Genomic DNA, 17,312 nt, shown 5'->3' with positions numbered 1-17,312 from the left:
GCTCACATCTCCGTCATCTTCCCGCTCACATTACCATTCCTGCCCAACCGTTTTTCTCTGCATCAGTGACAGAATGGGGAAAACAAATTCCAGTTTCTTTCTTTTAATTAATTAATTTTAGGTAGGCTCCATACCCAATGTGGGGCTTGAACTCATGACTCTGAGATCAAGAGTTCGTGCTCTACTGATCAAATTCTGATCAGCTCTCCTGATCAAACTCTATCCCACATCATTCCCTACTAGCTTTGTGATCTCTGAGCCTCTAGACTCATTTATTGCCTCTGAGCCTTTAGACTTCATCTGCAGTAAGGGTTAAAGGAGAAGGTAAGATGAATTACTTAAATTAATATTTATTGAACCAGATATCATGCGAGGCACGCCTAAATAAATTAGCTTGAGTAATGGTCATAATAGTTTAGTGAGACAGATTTTATGCCCTTTCTACATAAGGGGAAACTGCAACAGAGTACTCAGGTAGGTAACATGGCCAAGGTCACAAAGCTGGCAGAAGATTTGGGGTAAGTGGTTATATCATAGGGAGCATTAAAAAAAAAAGGGGGGGCATCCAGGTCTCTTCCAACCCTGAGTGACACAGATTTTCCTCTTCTCCCAGCCTTTTGCTCAGATCTCAAGGATAGAGGCTCGGCCCTTTCCCATCAGACCAGCATTTGGTAAACACTGCGTATTACTTCTCAACCCAAGTCCCCAGGGCTCCCACCGACTATGACAATGATCTCCAATATTCCTTCTGCACCTTTATTTTAAAGCATTTTTACACCTGTCATATCTTGCTAGATGATTGAGAAGGAATGAGTCTTCCCATTTTACAGGGGAGAAAACTGAGGTTCAGAATGACTCACCTAAAGTTGCATGGTATCACCTATCAACAGGTCAATTGTCCCCATCGGAGGCTCACGCGCCCGTGGAGTCAAGCGGACATGTGGACAGAAGGGTGGCATTGTGGAACAAGAAGCATCGACATACCAGACAGACCTGGGTTCTGATCTGAGGTCCCCTGGCTGCAAATCTACCACACTTCAAGCGAAAATAAAAAATACCATAATTCCGAAAGAGTAGGTCCGCTTTAGGAGCTAACCTTTTAGCCCAGGCAGAATAGAGAGGTTAAAAGCTCCCTGAAGGCAGAAACTAGCACAGTTCTGGTTCTTAATAGGTTTTTGTTGACTTGAGTAGGGAGCCTGGAAGGAAGGAGGCAGAAGAGGAAACTTGCATGAGTTTAGAATCAAGAATCCAAGGGGGAGACGGCCTAGAAGGGGTGGGTCCCAGAGAGAAACTCCAGACATTTGTGGCCCTGGTTCATTTACTCCGGACCATGAGGACACCCTCCAGAGGCACGGGGTGCTGTGGCTTTAAATGACTTCAGTGTGTCAATGAATCTGCTCTGCTAAAAGAGTTATCTTCTTGCTCCTGCGCTCGGCCTCCCCCCCTCCTCGCAGCTCCCCAAACCCTTCTCGGCCGCCGCCGCTGCGATGGGATAATTAGATGCGAGAGCTCAGCACAGATGATGCTCCAGTTGCTTAGCAACTAATGGTTTCCATGGAGACCGCAAAGCACAGCCTCCGGAGCAGCCAGTGAGCAGCTCGGCAGGGCAGGGAGAAGACGCAACTCTCAGTTCCTCCAGAAACCTGGGGAGGGCCGGGGTGGGGAGGGGAGGGGGCGCAGGAGGGAGAAGGGAGAGCTTAAAGGCACAGGGCCCTCTTATCCCTTAAAAATCTGGTCAGAGCTCTGCCCTGCCCTACTGCACTCCGTCCCACTCATAACTTCAGATGGGATGGGGGCTTGGGGTGGACCCAGCACAACCCACCCCGCGAGAAACCCAACCTCTTCTTTCTGCTTCTTGGTCTGTGAGTGAAATGGGAAGAGATGCCTCCCAAGCCCGAGCGTGAACATACCTTCCGGGTTAGTGATGGGATCTGAGGAGTACCAGGAAGACCCCCTTGACCCTAGAATGCCACCACCTACTTCTTCCCTCTCTCCGAAGTTCTCCTCAATGTGCAAACAGTCCTCTCTCAGTCTGTAGAATGATGGTAGGGACTGGTGGAAAGAGGGGCAAAAGGCAAGGCACAGAAAAAGCAGGATTCAGTTCCTCACCGCAAGGCAGCCCGGTTCTGCAAGACCAGGGAAAAACACCTGCCCCTGACCTCCACCAGTGTGTGCGTGTGTGCGCGTGCGTGTGTGTGTGTGTGTACAGGGTACAGTATGAAGCACCTGGCAGTTCAAAGTTTGGGCCTCTCAGACTAGCATCAATCGCCGTTAACCTGGAAGCTCGTTCAAAATGTAGACTTTCAGGCTTCACCTCAGACCCACTGAATCAGAAACTGCATCTTAACAAGGTCCCTGGTGAGTCACAGGCACATTCAGTGTGGACAAGGGCTGGTCTGAGACCCTCCTCCCCTCGTGTGGGTCTGTGAGTTCCACCTTGACCCTCACCCCCTGCTCACGCTCCAGGCTTTGAACATACCCTTTTTCCCACCGTAGGGGTAAGGATGGGGCCCCCACTGAGCCCTCCCTCCCTTACAGGAGCCTGGCCCCTCTCTGGGCCTGGGGGAGACAGGATGGTTCATGGTGCAGAGACCTGCATCAGCACCTTCTCTGTACATCTCCTGGCCTCCCTTACGGAGTATCCCACTTCCCACAGGTGACTTCCCCTCCGAGTCTCAGTTTCCATATCTGCAAAAACGGAGCCTGTGACGTCTGCAGCCCCGTGGCTTAAGGGTAAGCATGTTGGCACACGCCCAGTGTCCAGAGTGGGCACTTCCCCTCCTTGCTTTCTGCTTATAACTCCCCCTTCTGTCTAATCAAGTGCAGGGCTGGGAGATGCAATTAGAGGAGTTGTGTCTCTTTTTTATCTTCTCTTTTTGAAATAAATATATATATATATTTACATTTATTTATTACTGAGAGACAGAACGCAAATGGGGAAGGGGCAGAGAGAGAAGGAGACACAGAATCTGAAGCAGGCTCCAGGCTCTGAGCTGTCAGCACAGAGCCTGACGCGACACAGGCCCTGAGATCATGACCTGAGCTGAAGTCGGAAGCTCAGCCAACTGAGCTACCCAGGCGCCCCTCTTTTTCATTTTTTCCTACCACGTCTCTCTCTTTTTTATTCTCTCTTTTTTTAAATGTTTTATTTATTTCTAGGAGAGAGAGAGAGAGAGAGACAGCGTGAGCAGGGGAGGGTCAGAGAGAGAGGGAGACACAGACTCTGAAACAGGCTCCAGGCTCTGAGCTGGCAGTCAGCACAGAGCCCGACGCGGGGCTCGAACCCACGAACCGCGAGATCATGACCTAAGTGAAAGACACTTAAGCGACTAAGCCACCCAGGTGCCCCATCTCTTTTTTATTCTCAATCGGTTCAACAACGGTTGCTGAGCCAGGCTGGCTGTGCCCGCTGAGGCTGGACGGGGTCGATGCCCACCACTCCAGTCCCTCTGGAAGTCTTCCCTAGTGTCCCTTGGCCCTGCTCTCCGCTCTCCAGAGGAATCAAGCCCCGCACACTCCCTGGCACCCACACCCCTCCGCCTCTCCCAGGGCAGCAGTACCTGGGCCTCGGTGGACACCACTACGAAGAGGAGCCCTCTCATCTGCTGCCCCCATCCCCTCCTACCAGCCTCAGTTTCCCTCCCATCCTCGCCCAGTGGAGAGGCCCCATCAGGAGCCCCTCAGCGTCGCTCTCCCTTCCTTGCACACCAGGGCAGTCTCAGAACTCGCTGTGCTCCTGGGAAGACTCCCACCACCTGAGGGGACCAGTCTTCCACAGGCCATGCTCCAGGTGCACGCATGGGCAAGAATACTCAGGCCCTAACGCATGGGAGCCCCAGAGGAAGGGGTGATTTCTGCCCCCCCCACCTTACCCTGCCCCTCCACAGCATCAAGATCCAGCCAGAACAACCCCACTTCTGACCGGGGAGCCAGCTCCCCATCCTGAAAAACCTGTCTGGGGGCCTGCCCTGAGGCTGGAGGGCCCAAAGGGCAGGTTGGACAGGATTCCCCTGCAGCCACTCCCACCCCAAGACAAAATCAGCCACCTGGGGGGCCGGGCGGCACTTGCTTCAGGAAGCCCCAGCCTGCCAGCACCTGTCCCAGCTCCCAGCTATGGCATCCCCGCTGCCGCTGCCGGTCAGGGCCTTGCCCTTGATCCTGATGCTGCTGACTGTCCTGGCCCTGGGGACTGCAGGTCTCTGCCTTCTCTGGCCGGGTGTGGGGAGGGGAGGCACGGTGCCTTTCAGGGCTTGCAAAGCAGAGCTGGCCTGGCCATTTGGAGGGTTGGGGCCGGTGATGGCAGTGACCAGGCATCAGTCACTGAGCCCAGGGCACACTCCTGGTCCTCCTCCAAACCCAAGAGGCAGAGAGGTGCTAGGGATTGGGGGAAGGTTGGCCGCTGCCCCCTACTGACACCCAGGATCTGGCCGCTCGGCGGAGGACCCGGCTTCCGCGGCTCAAGCCTGCCACCTGGCGGCCACACAGGCAAAGGCCTGTGTTCTGTGGCACCGAAGGGGGGTACTGCATCCTTAGAAATGGCCCCCAGGGGTCAGGGCCAGATCTGATGGNCATGCGTCTCTGGTCTGCTGTCCCCTGCGCTGACAGAGAGCCTGCTGGTTGCTCTGCCCCCCTGTCACCTCACAGGGGGCAATGCCACACTGATGGTCCGGAGAGCCAATGACAGCAAAGGTTTGCTACCCCCTCCCAAGTGGCCCCCTAGGCCCTGGAGACCCCTACCCAGGCCACCACCAGCGCCCCTTCTCCTACCCCTGCCGCCGTGTAGACCCTTCTCCCGGGCCACCCATACCCTGCTGCCCCTTCTCTTTGGGGCCTCCAGAAACATGACCCCGACTTCACCCCCGATTTCCTCCCCAGTGGTGAAGTCCAGCTTCGTGGTGCCTCCGTGCCGCGGGCGCCGGGAGCTGGTGAGTGTGGTGGACAGTGGGGCTGGCTTCACCGTCACCCGGCTCAGTGCCTACCAGGTGACAAACCTCGTGCCCGGGACCAGATACTAGTAGGTACCAGATCCAGGCCTGGGGCACCTACGAGGGGGGCAGTGGGGACAGGAAGAGAAGCTGAGTCCTTAACATTTATTTGGTGGGAGGCGATAAGGTCAGTTTGGGGGAAGAAGTGAGGATACAGCCTGAGGCGTCCGGAACGGGCCTCCCGGAGGAGGGCNCCCACCCCCGGCTGCCCCTCCCTGTGCCCCCTTAGCTTCTTGGCATACCTGTATCCTCCTGGCATTTCAAGTGCCTGTCGACTCATCTCATAGACTAAAGGTTCTCGTAAATTAAAGGCGGGTAGGGATTGTGGCCACTTAATTTCTGCACCCTCGGTGACCAACGTAGGAGATGCTTCATGGATGCTTGCGCGACGGATGTGTGGACCCGCTGGCCGGCTGGATGAATGAATGGACGAAGGATGTCTGGATGAGACAGAAAGCCTCGGGCCAGGAGAGGGGCTCCTCCTGCCCACAAAGTCGCCCCCCCCGCTCTGTCTTCTGACAGGGAGGAAGATGGAATCCATTGGGCTGGGCATGGCCCGGACGGGGGGCATGGTGGTCATCACAGTGCTGCTCTCTGTCGCCATGTTCCTGCTGGTCGTGGGCTTCATCGTCGCCCTGGCACTGGGCGCCCGAAAGTGAGGAGGCCCTCACCAGGCAGCAGGCCTCCGGAAGGTCCGGGAAGGTCTGCTCTCCATTCCCCCAGCCCTCACTTTGCCCTCTGTGCCTGCCTTCTCTCCTGAAAAGGCTGCCTGCTCCCAGGCCTCAACCAGGAGGCTTTGGTTCTTTGGGTGCCTTCACCTCCCTTCCCTGCCCCCTCTCACTGGAGCCCTTTCCTCCCTCTGCCCCTCCCCTTTTCCCCAGAGCCTCACCTTCTCCCCACACTCCCTATAACCCCCTCACCCCACTTGTGTCAGAATGGATGCGCCTTCCACTTCACCTCTTTAATCTCTCCCCCTNCTCCCCCCCCCAGTGACGGAAGGCTCCACAGTAAAGTCTGATGCCACCTCTGCTGTGTTTCCTTTCCTGCGCTCCACCTGGGCGGAACCGAATCCCTGCATCAGGCTCCCAGCCCCCCTCCCTGCCCCCCTAGAACAACCTAGAGTTGCTCCTCTCAGGACGCAGGTAAGGGGGGGAGCATTAGATGCCAGGAGTCAAGAGTCCTCAGAGCTCCTGAGGACTGTGGATTTTGCCCCCTCCACCGCGGGCCACCCAACCAGAGCGTGCTGCGCCGCGTGGGGGAGTCTAGAGGCTGAGGGTCTTGGGGTGTTGGAGCAAAGGGAAGTGTTGGGTACGGGAGTGCAGGCTCTGACAGGGGAGAGAAGAGAGGGCCACCAGGGTGAGACCCCAGACAGGGTGCTGGGGGGTGGGAGAAGTGGCGGGCAGTCTAAAGGGGCCCTAGGAAGACGGAGCAGAAATGGAAGAAGCCTGGGTACGGGAGGGCAAGGATGGTGCAGTCTGGTAATGGAGGGAAAAGGGCGGGCGTGTTCCCCTTTCCAACACACCACCCTTATGAGGATCAGTGACCTTCGCATTGACTCTTTAAGGTGACCTTCAAGACCAGCTCTGATCTCTCCCCTCACTGCCCCTCAGTTCTCACCGTGTTCCCTCCAGTATCCTGTGTTCCCTCTTGCCTCAGGGCCTTTGCACAGACTGTACCACACGCCTGGCTTGCCTTTCTGACTCCCCCCATTCCCATTCCATCCTTATGTGCACAGGTGGCTCACCTTCTCCAGGAAAACCCCTGACTTCTAAGCCCCCATTAGGCTGGGTTCCCCTATCCTGTCTTTCATAGCATCGCTATGGTTTATCATTAATGTTTATGTGATTCTTCAGTTGTGTCCGCAACCAGACTGTGTGTTCCACGACAGCAGTCATTTTGTTCCCAAAGTACCTTTGCTCCACAATACCTGGGGCATAGTAAGTACTCGGTAAATATTTGTTGGATCAGTGAACAGATGAACGAATGATCAAGCTCCTAAGAGAAGGTGGGGACTGGGCAAGGGCTAAAAATTCTGTGAAAACAATAAAAAAACCACACAGAGCTAGAAGATGCTGGCACAATGGCCTTAATGACCCCTTCCTAAAGTAACACAAAAGCCTGGGAGAGGGAGGCCATGGAAGAGAAGAGCAACAGTGTTTATTCATCCCACAAACATTAACTGAGCATTTATTATGTGCCAGGTGCTGCTAGAAGTGCTAAGAATAAAACGCAGAAGGACCTTGTTCCACCCTCATGGTGTTTACAGGGAACTCAATGCAAGACTCAGATTCTCAAGAACGTGAACAAGTAAATAGATTAAAAATGTGAGAAGTGCTGGGGCGCCTGGGTGGCTCAGTCAGTTGAGTGTCTGATTCTTGATTTGGGCTTAGGTCATGATCTCAGGGTCGTGGGATCGAGCCCCATGTTAGGCTCTGCATGAGTGTGGCGCCTGCTTAAGATTCTCTCTCTCTCTCCCCAGCTTGTGCGCGGGCACCGTGAGCACCCCCTCTCTTTCTCTCTCTCTCTCAAAAAAAAAAAAAATGTTGGTAAGAGCAATGGGAAATGAGAGAGGAAATGAGCACTGGAGCCCTTCTTTGTTCAGGTGGGCCTAATGGAGCTGGGCTTAGTCAGGAGAGACAGGCAGAGAAGATGTGCCCCGCAGAGAGAATAGTTTGGCTGTGTTTTCCCACCTTCGCTGCATCAGCCAAGAGGGCTTTGGGAGCCCAACCTTCCCATGCTGGGGGAAGAGCATCAGACTGGGAGTCAAACTGCCCACTGGAATCATCTAGGAGGTAGGTTTTAAAAACCCGAATGCCTAGGCCATACCCATTACCGGGATCAGCATAACAGGTATAGGAGGCAGGTATTAGTATTTTTTTTTTCTAGATCCTCAGGAGATCTTAAAAGTTTGGAATACACAGCAAAGCTTGGAACTTACTGATATAAACATTTTCAAACTTGTGATAAAATATACATGACATGAAATTAACTATTTAAACCGTTTTCTTAAATCTTTATTTATTTTGAGAGAGAGAGAGAGAGAGTGTGCACACGTGCATACGGGTGCACAAGTCAGGGAGGGGCAGAGAGGGAGAGAGAGAATCCTAAGCCGGCTCCGAGCTGTCAGCACAGAGCCTGACGCAGGGCTCGATCCCATGAACCGTGAGATCATAACCTGAGCCAAAAGCAAGAGTCAGACATTCAACCACCTGAGCCACCACAGTGCGCCTATATTAACCATTTCTAAGTGTTCAGTTCAGCAGCATGAAATACATTCACAGTGTTGTGCAGCCACCACCACTATGCATCCCCAGAACTTTTTCCTTACCCCAAAGAGAAATTCTGTATCCACTAAACAATAATTCCCCATCGCCTCCTCCCCCACCCTTATCAACCACCGTGCTACCTTCTGTGTCTGTGAATTTGGTTGTTCTAGATATCTCATAAAAGTGGAGCCACACACAATTTGCCCTTTTGTGCCTGGTTTGTTTCACTTCGCATTATGTTTTCAAGGTCCAGGCACATTGTAGCCTGTGTCAGAGTTTTATTCTTTTTTTTTTTATGTTTTATTTATTTCTAGGAGAGAGAGAGAGACAGAGACAGCGTGAGCAGGGGAGGGTCAGAGAGAGAGGGAGTCACAGACCGAAACAGGCTCCAGGCTCTGAGCTGGCAGTCAGCACAGAGCCCGACGCGGGGCTCGAACCCACGAACCGCGAGATCATGACCTGAGCGAAAGTCGGACGCTTAACCGACTAAGCCACCCAGGCGCCCCTCATTTTTAAGGCTAAATAATATTCCAACGTATGTATAAGACCGCATTTTGTTTATCCATTCACAGGCCGATGGGTATTTGGGTTTTCACCTGTTAGTTCTTGTGAACAATGCTGGTACATAGGTGCACAGGTATCTGTTCAAGTCCGTGCTTTCAGTTCTTTTGGAGAGATACCCAGAAGTGGGATGGCTGGGTCATATGGTGATTCGTTTAATTTTTTGAGAAACCGCTATACTTTTTTCCATGGGACTGTACCATTGTACATTCTTACCAGCAATGCACAAGTGTTCTAATTTCTCCACCTCCTCATCCACACTTATTATTTTCTTGTTTTATTTGTTTGTTTTTAAAATAGCCATCCTAATGGATGGGAAGTAGTACTTCATTGTTTTTATTTATTTATTTTAAAATGTTTTATTTATTTGTGAGGGAGAGAGGGAGATGGCGTGAGCAGGGGAGGGGCAAAGAGAGAGGGAGACACAGAATCCGAAGCAGGCTCCAGGCTCTGAGCTGTCAGCACAGAGACGGATGCGGGGCTCGAACCCACGAACCGTGAGATCATGACCTGAGCCGAAGTCAGATGCTTAACCGACTGAGCCACCCAGGCGCCCCCCTGTTTTTAATTTGCATTTCCATAATGTCGAGAATCTTTTCACATGGCTATTGGAAATTTGTCTATCTTCTCTAGAGAAATGTCTGTTCAACTTCTTTGACCAGTTTTAAATTGTCTGTGTGTGTGAGTTGTGGTTCTTTTTTTTTTTTAAGTGTTTTTATTTTATTTTATTTTTGAGAGAGACAGACAATGTGAGCAGGGGAGGAGCAGAGAGAGGGAGACACAGAATCTAAAGCAGGCTCCAGGCTCTGAGCTATCAGCACAGAGTCTGACATGGGGCTTGAACTCATGGACTGTGAGATCATGACCTGAGCTGAAGTCAGACGCTTAACTGACTGAGCCACCCAGGCACCCCTGTAGGTTGTGATTGTTTATATATTCTGGATATTAATTCTTTATCAGATATATGATTTGTATGATATAAACATTCTTAAATGGTAGACTAAATTGAAAAGNAGTTTTCTATACTCCCAAGTTTTCTGCATTGAACATGTATTTTTTAAATTATTTTTAAAAATTATTATTTACTATTTTTAATGTTTATTTGAAAGAGACAGAGAGGGAGAGCAGGGAAGGGGCAGAGAGAGAGGGAGATACAGAATCTGAAGCAGGCTCCAGGCTCTGAGCTAGCTGTCAGCACAGAGCCTGATGTGGGGCTCGAACCCCCGAACAATATGAACTGAGCCGAAGTCGGACACTTAACCGACTGAGCCACCCAGGTGCCCCTAAAATAAACATTTAAAAAAAAATTAAATAAATAAATAGCCTTTAAAAATAATTAAATAAAATACAAAAAGTAATTTCCACATCCAGTGTGGGGTTTGAACTCACAACCCCAAGGTCAATAGTCAATGTTCTACTGACTGAGCCATCCAGATACCCAGAACAGGTATTATTTGAATAATTAGGGAAATTATCATTAAAATTACTATTATTGGCATTAAAGGTAGAGTCCCCGCAAATTTTTAAAAGGGGAGCTGTTGTTTTCAATGTAGTTAAAACATTTATTGAGGGTCTCCTATATGCCAGGTACTCTCAAAGTTTCAGGAACAGAGGAAACAAAGGAGGCTCTCACTGGAAAAATCTGTAACAATTTGAGGATTAAAATAAATAATGATATTAATGAATTATAATTCACCATATAAAATAGCAGAATTTTATAATAATTAGATAATAAATTGCTATAATTAATAATTAGAAATAATCCACTTTAAGAATCCTTTGGGTCCATACTGACAATAAACAAACAAATATGAGATAAGGGGGCACCTGGTCGGCTCAGTCAGTGGAGCATGCAGCTCCTGATCTCAGGGTTGTTAAGTTCGAGCCCCATGCTGGGTGTAGAGATTACTTAAAAAATAAAATCTTTAGGGGCACCTGGGTGGCTCAGTCAGTTGAATGTCTGACTCTTGATTTCAGCCCAGGTCATGATCCCACGGGTTGTGGGATCAAGCCCCTCGCTGGGCTTGTTGTTGAGCATGGAATGCCTGCTTAATAGTCTCTCTCTCTCCCCCCTGTTCCTCTCCCCGCTCATGCTTTCTCTCTCCTAAAAAAAAAAAATTAAAATTAAATAAAATCTTTACCTGTTGGAGTTAAAAAACTCAATAAAAATTAAATCAAATTTTTAAAAATTTTTAATGNAGACACTTAACCGACTAAGCCACCCAGGCGCCCCTAATGTTTATTTATTTTTGAGAGAGAGACAGACAGACAGAGTGTGAGCAGGGAAGGGGCAGAGAGGGAAGTAGACACAGAATAGGAAGCAGGCTCCAGTCTCTGAGCTGTCAGCACAGAGCCCAGCGCAGGGCTTGAACCCACAAACCGTGAGATCATGACCTGAGCTGAAGTTGGACACTTAACCAAATGAGCCACCCAGGTTCCCCTAAAATAAAATATTTTTTAAAAATATATGAGATATGGAAAAGCTCTTCCTTACAATAGAATGTCAACTAAATAAATGGGAAAGGAGTGATAGATTTAGAAAAATGATTTTAGGGGCTCCTGGATGGCTCATTTGGTTAAGCATCTGACTCTTGATTTCATCTCAGGTCATGATCTCATTGTTCACGAGATGGATCCCTGCATCGGGCTCTATACTGACACTGAGGAGCCTACTTGGGATTCTCTCTCTCTGCCCCTCCCCACCCAATAAATAAACATTAAAAAAAGAAAAATCATTTTACACTCATCATAGTAATAATTGATTCAGGCAAGAATCATAAATAGATACTGGACTTAAAGGGACCAAACTTGATGAGGAACAGAATTTTATTCATTTTTACTTTATTTTTAATCTTTCGTTTTTCTTTGAGGAACAGGATTTTAGATCAAAGTATCTCCCCACAAATTACTTACCAATTACAAAGTAGAAAAAAAAAGGTAACTACCATAGAGAAATCTGGTGGATACCACTAAACCAAGTGATTGAAGTTAACGTCAGTAATAATGAGATAAACTGACACCATGTGGCTCTTGATGTGCGGTACCGAGAGAGAAAGAAACATCATTCAACATCACTCGTGTGGTGTTCCTGCCAAAAATGTGCAAGTCCAATTATGAGGAAACATCAGACAAACCTAAACCAAGGGACATTCTACAAAACAAATAGCTTATACTCTTCCCAACATGTAAATGTTATGAACTATTAAAAGGCTGAGAAACGGTTCCAGATCAAAAGACAACTAAAGGGACAATGACGAAGAAATGCCCTACGTGATCCTGAATTCGATCCTAGACCAGAGAAGTAATTAATATAAAGGACATCATTGGGACAATTAGTGAAATTTGAATAGAATCTGTATGTTAAATATAGTATTGAGTCAATGTTCAATTTCCTGATTTTGATTATGTTCTCATTTCTGGTTATATATTCTAGTATCCCTGTGTTTAGGAAATACACACTGAAGTATTTCTAGGGAAAGGGGCATTATGTCTGTAAATTACTCTGAAATAGTGTGGGGGGGGCGGGGGGAATCGATGTCTTCTATCTGGAAAGAAAAAATTTTAATGTGATAAAATGTTGATAATGAGTGTCATTGGTGGACTATAGGATTTAGGTATACAGGAATTTTTTATACTATTCTTGGGGTTTTTCTGTAAATTTGAAATGATTAAAAACCAGACTTAAAAAACAAAACAAAACCACCATCCAAACCTATCTCCATAGGTACTATGGATGAGATCTTAGATAAGCTATAAAATCTATCAGAATGTCAAGAAAGTAGCTATTAGATCCTACTTAAGTGGTAGAGAAACTTACTAAACACAGGAAGAGCTTTGTGCAAAGGCAGAGCGGGAAGAGGGCCTGGGATCCCTCCCTGCTGGACCCCCAGGGTCCCCAAGCCCCCCAGTGAAAGCGAAGGGGGTTTAGGAGAGACGTCGCCGCGAGTACGAGTACCGAGTACCGGGTGGAGGCCAGAGGCGATTAAAGGCGTCAAATTGGGGACTCTCCACACCTGAGCTGGCGCTAAGTAACTCGACCGGAGCCCGCCCGCCCGTGGGAATTAAGGAAGTGGTGCGAGGCCCTCAGCCTCAGTGTCTCAGACTCTCCCACCCGCTGCCGGGCGACCTCTCCTCTCCCTGAAGGTGGACCTGAAACTCCAGCACCTCGACCTCTGGGCCAGCCTCCATGGCCGGGTCCCGGGCTTGCTGGACTGGGACATGGGCAACGAGTCCTTCCTGGCCTTCACCTNACACCGCCTCCCTCAGAGCCCCCACCTCCACCCCACCGTCAGCCCGGTCCCAGAACCTTCTAGGCCTCGCCTCAGCCTCGCCTCAGCCCTTTTCCCATGATGCCTATCGCCATTGGGCACACCACCAACATTTTACTCGTTCTGTTTTGAAAAGGTTATCAGTTTTGTTCGAGGCCCTACCCCCACCGCCACCCCCTTTAGTACATTGGCTGACACCTAGAGGTGCTGGATATTTGCTAAACGGATGGTTGACCGTTGTGGTCTTTCAGAAAATGATTTTTTCTTTGGGCCTCAAGGGCAGAGAGTGGAGGCGATCACCTCCGACGTTCGTGGTCCATTATTGCCATCTGGTCAGACAAGGTCCTTGGATGATCCCCTTGCCCNCCCACCGCCACCCCCTCCCCGCCTCCCGTCACCTCCCACACTCCCGTGTATCTACCCTAAGCGATTTAATGGCTTTAGATAGGTTTATTTTGAAAACGGTTTAACGTTATTTTATGCTTATAGATGACGTTCATTTACTTAACGCTCATTGCTTTTTTCTGGGTACTCGCATTGTTTTTGAGAGCTACTCAGGTTGCTGCATGAAGGTCTGGTTCCTTAGTCCTGACGGCTGGGTGGTACTCTTATCTGCATAGACTACCTTTTGCATTTTAGTTCTTCCGGATTGCCTCCAGCTCTCTGCCGCCAGAGAATGCTGGTGAATTCCTGTATCTTCGTTGATGAAGAAAAACTTACCGAGCACCTCTCATTTGCCAGGCAGTGTTCTAGACACTCGTCATACATAATGAACAGAACAGACAAGTCTACATGGAGCTTATGTTCTACGGGGGGCAGACAATCCACATAAAGACATGTCTATAGTATAAGTCATAACCGAGATGGCGAAAAGAGTAAGAGGGCTCAGGAATGTGGGGAGGTGGTGACAGCCACCGAGTTGGGCTTCCTTGGGAACCTGACATTGGAGCAGAGAGTTGAAGGGTATTTAAAGGAAAAATGTCCCAGGCAGAAGAAACAGCCAGGGCAAAGGTCCTAAGGAAGGAGTATGCCTGGAGTGTTTGAGGCACAGGAAAGAGGCCACTGAAGCTGGATGAAAGTAAATATGGAGGGAGGTTCAGAGGATGTGGAGCAGAGATGGAGATGTGCCCATCTTCCACTTTAGGCACTTCGCGGTTGACTTGGAGGTTGAAAGGTTTTGAGCAGAGGAGTGCCATGATTCGGGCTTCCCGAGTGTGTGATGGAGGTGTGACCCATGTCGTTGCCTGCTCTGCTGTCACTGTCTTGAGATAATTTTTGAACGAGGAACCCCTCATTTTCACTTCGCACTGGGCTCTGCAAATTATGTAACCCAATGCTGCATGATTTATACTCTGAAAAGATCACCGTGGCTGCTGTGTCGAGAGTACATTGTAAATGTAGGGAGAAGAAGCCAGCAGACCAGAAGGCTACTGCTGGAATCCAGACCAGAAATGGGGGTAGGCTCGCCCATCAGGGCGGTGGCAGAGAAGGCAGAGCCAGCTGGGTTTGCTGATGGATCTGATNAGAGTACATTGTAAATGTAGGGAGAAGAAGCCAGCAGACCAGAAGGCTACTGCTGGAATCCAGACCAGAAATGGGGGTAGGCTCGCCCATCAGGGCGGTGTCGAGAAGGCAGAGCCAGCTGGGTTTGCTGATGGATCTGACGTGAAGTGTATGAAAGAGAAAGGACAACTCCTCCAAAGTTTTTGGCTGATCCAGTGACAGGATGGAGTACTGAGATGGGGGAAGCTTCTAGAAGGATAGGTTTAGGGAAGAAGATCAGGAATTCTGTTCAGGGCCTGCTGAGTGTGAGATACTTTTTAGATTTCCAAGCAAAAAAGTTGAGTGAGCAGATAGATGTTTAAGTCTAGAGTACTGGAGAGAGGTATATTTTGAGAGTCTTTGGTATGTGGGTGGCATTTAAGGGGTGAGGATAGAGAAGGACCAAACATGAGCCCTGGGGACACGCCATTGTAAAGATACCAGAGAGGAGAGAGATAAGCAGCCAAAACTAAGGAAATGACCATTGAGAATCAAAACCAAGAGGCCGTGGTCTCCTGGAAACAAGTGAAAAAAGTGGGTCGCGGAAGGAGTGGTCAGGTGAGAGGACTACCCGTGTGAGGTCAGGTGTGAGGTAGACGGACAGTTGGGTTTAGCAAAGCCGACATCATTGGTGACCATGATGATGATGGGGTGGTGGAGATGAAAGCCTGATTGGCAAAGGTTTAAGGGTGGAAGGAGGGGACGTGGAGTCAGAAGGAACAGGTAGTTCTTTTGAGGAGTTCTGCCTCACAGAAAAGCAAAAACAGAGGGCAGTGGCCTGGCACAGAAAACCGGGGCAAAAGAAGGTCTTTTCAATAAGATGAGAAAATTAACATCATATTTGAGTGCTAATAAGAGTGATCCAGTAGATACACACTCACAAATAACAGGAAATAGAGGAGGGATTGGTTGGAACATTATCCGTGAGAAGGCTGGAGAGCCCCTGTGCTAGGGAGGGAGACAGATGGACAGAGGCACTCTCCTTTGATCTCACTGAGATCACCAACCGGCTGATGTCACCCTTTTACTGCTCTCAATCCCTGGATGTTTTCCCTTCTTTAATTTACCTGGAATCCCATGGTCAAACATGCTTTCTCTTTGCATACGCCTCAATTCCTTTGAACCTCTCTGGCTTTGGAGTATTTGCTTGGCCAAACCACCACCCTGATTAAATCCAGCTCTACCAAAGAGTACTCCAAAGCCATAGGTCAATGGATTGGTGATATCATGGTATCCAAGGATAGTTGGAGTGGGGAGGGAGTTATCTGGAAAGATAGGTGAAATTTTTTTTTTTCTTTGTTTATTAAGTCGGGGCATCTGGGTGGCTCAGTCAGTTAAGCATCTGATTCTTGATTTTGGCTCAGGTCATGATCTCACGGTTTGTGAGTTTAAGCACCACATTGGTCTCTGCACTGATAGTGCTTGGGATTCTCTCTCCCCTCTCTACCCCTATCCCACTTGCTCTCTCTTTCTCTCTCCCTCAAAATAAATAAATAAATTTAAAATTTTTAATTTGTTTATTAAATAGATTAATCAATATCTACACCCAAGTGATTGTACCAAAGAAGATTAGCATGTAAATTCCCCCATTGACTTGAATAGACACACCCACCCGTAGACCCTAATGGGTGGTAATCAGCCCTTCACTGTGATAGCACCAGCTGCTCTTGAGATCTACAGTGTGAGAAAGGATTCTAGTTCCCTGAGTCCTTGCCAACACTCCGTATTATCTGTTTTTATATTTCTTGTCAGTATGATGTAAAGTGTTATCTCATTATTTTATTGTGTTCTTATTACTAGTAAGTCCGAGAGCATCTTGTTAGTAATTCAGGGATCCCTGCCTGAATCATGAAGGTCTAGTTCATTCTTTGATGGGTTAACTCCTACATACTTTATAATTTTGGTTGCTACTGCAAATAATACCTTTTTTTAAAAAAACAAACTTATATTTTCCGGTTTCTTCATGCTGGTCTGGGTTAGTGTTGATTAGTATCTGTTCTTATATCCAACAAACTTTCTGCACTCTTATTGATTCTGATAATCTGTCTTGATTTTGTATGGTTTCTATCTTAACATTTTTTTCTATAAATAATGCTAGTTTTGCCTTTTTCTTTCCGACTTTACATCCCTTTCTTTCTGACCTTATATTCCCTTCTCTCTAGCTCTTTCTACTTTTTCCTCTTTTCAAATAATTATTGAACGTTGTTAGCAATGTAATGGACATCCTTTCTAATTACTGAGCACTCTAATAAGTATATAATCATTGGGGCGCCTGGGTGGCTCAGTCAGTTAAGTGTTCGACTTTGGCTCAGGGCATGATCTCATAGTTCGTGGGTTCGAGCCCCACGTCAGGCTCTGTGCTGACTGGCAGCTCAGAGCCTGGAGCCTGTTTTAGATTCTGTATCTCCCTCTCTCTCTGACCCTCCCCTGCTCACGCTGTCTCTCTCAGAAATAAATAAAAATTTTTTTAAAAAATTTAAGAAGTATATAATAATTTTCCAGACAAAAACCTAGATTTGACTGCAAAATGATGACACTCAAGTGGTCCTTGGGTGGGGTAGAGGGGATGGAAATAGTTGCCAGTGACCCCAAGGAGCCAGCATACTGCCAAACAGATAGCTCTAATATCCATTTGATTTACTCTTTTATTTTTAATAACTGTTCCTTTTTATTATTTAGCATCCCATGGC

The 17,312-nt window shown here is 48.5% G+C and overlaps 1 protein-coding gene and 1 long non-coding RNA gene across 3 annotated transcripts; both read left to right on the top strand.

Annotated features, from left to right (window-relative positions):
* The first annotated feature begins 1,714 nt into the window (after positions 1–1,714).
* LOC144243073 (uncharacterized) lies at positions 1,715–3,784 on the top strand. Of its 2 annotated transcripts, XR_013338531.1 has the most exons (4): positions 1,715–1,917; positions 2,255–2,358; positions 2,657–2,733; positions 3,550–3,784. It is a non-coding gene; the product is annotated as an uncharacterized LOC144243073 (long non-coding RNA). The 2 variants fall into 2 exon arrangements; XR_013338530.1 differs by lacking the exon at positions 1,715–1,917 and having other exon boundaries at positions 2,215–2,358.
* A 153-nt stretch (positions 3,785–3,937) lies between these two features.
* On the top strand, positions 3,938–5,952 carry UPK2 (uroplakin 2). The gene is given in 4 exon segments (XM_077778109.1): positions 3,938–4,191; positions 4,554–4,689; positions 4,876–5,014; positions 5,443–5,952. Coding segments are annotated over 4 exon segments (555 nt in total). The 5' UTR covers positions 3,938–4,113; the 3' UTR covers positions 5,645–5,952.
* The last annotated feature ends 11,360 nt before the right edge of the window (positions 5,953–17,312 follow it).

The sequence above is a fragment of the Crocuta crocuta genome, unplaced genomic scaffold, assembly GCF_008692635.1.
Source record: "Crocuta crocuta isolate KB4526 unplaced genomic scaffold, BGI_CrCroc_1.0 scaffold271, whole genome shotgun sequence".
NCBI classification, from domain to species: Eukaryota; Metazoa; Chordata; class Mammalia; order Carnivora; family Hyaenidae; genus Crocuta; species Crocuta crocuta.
The sequence above is the reverse complement of the archived record's forward strand: the minus strand, read 5'-3'. Positions and strand labels throughout refer to the sequence as shown.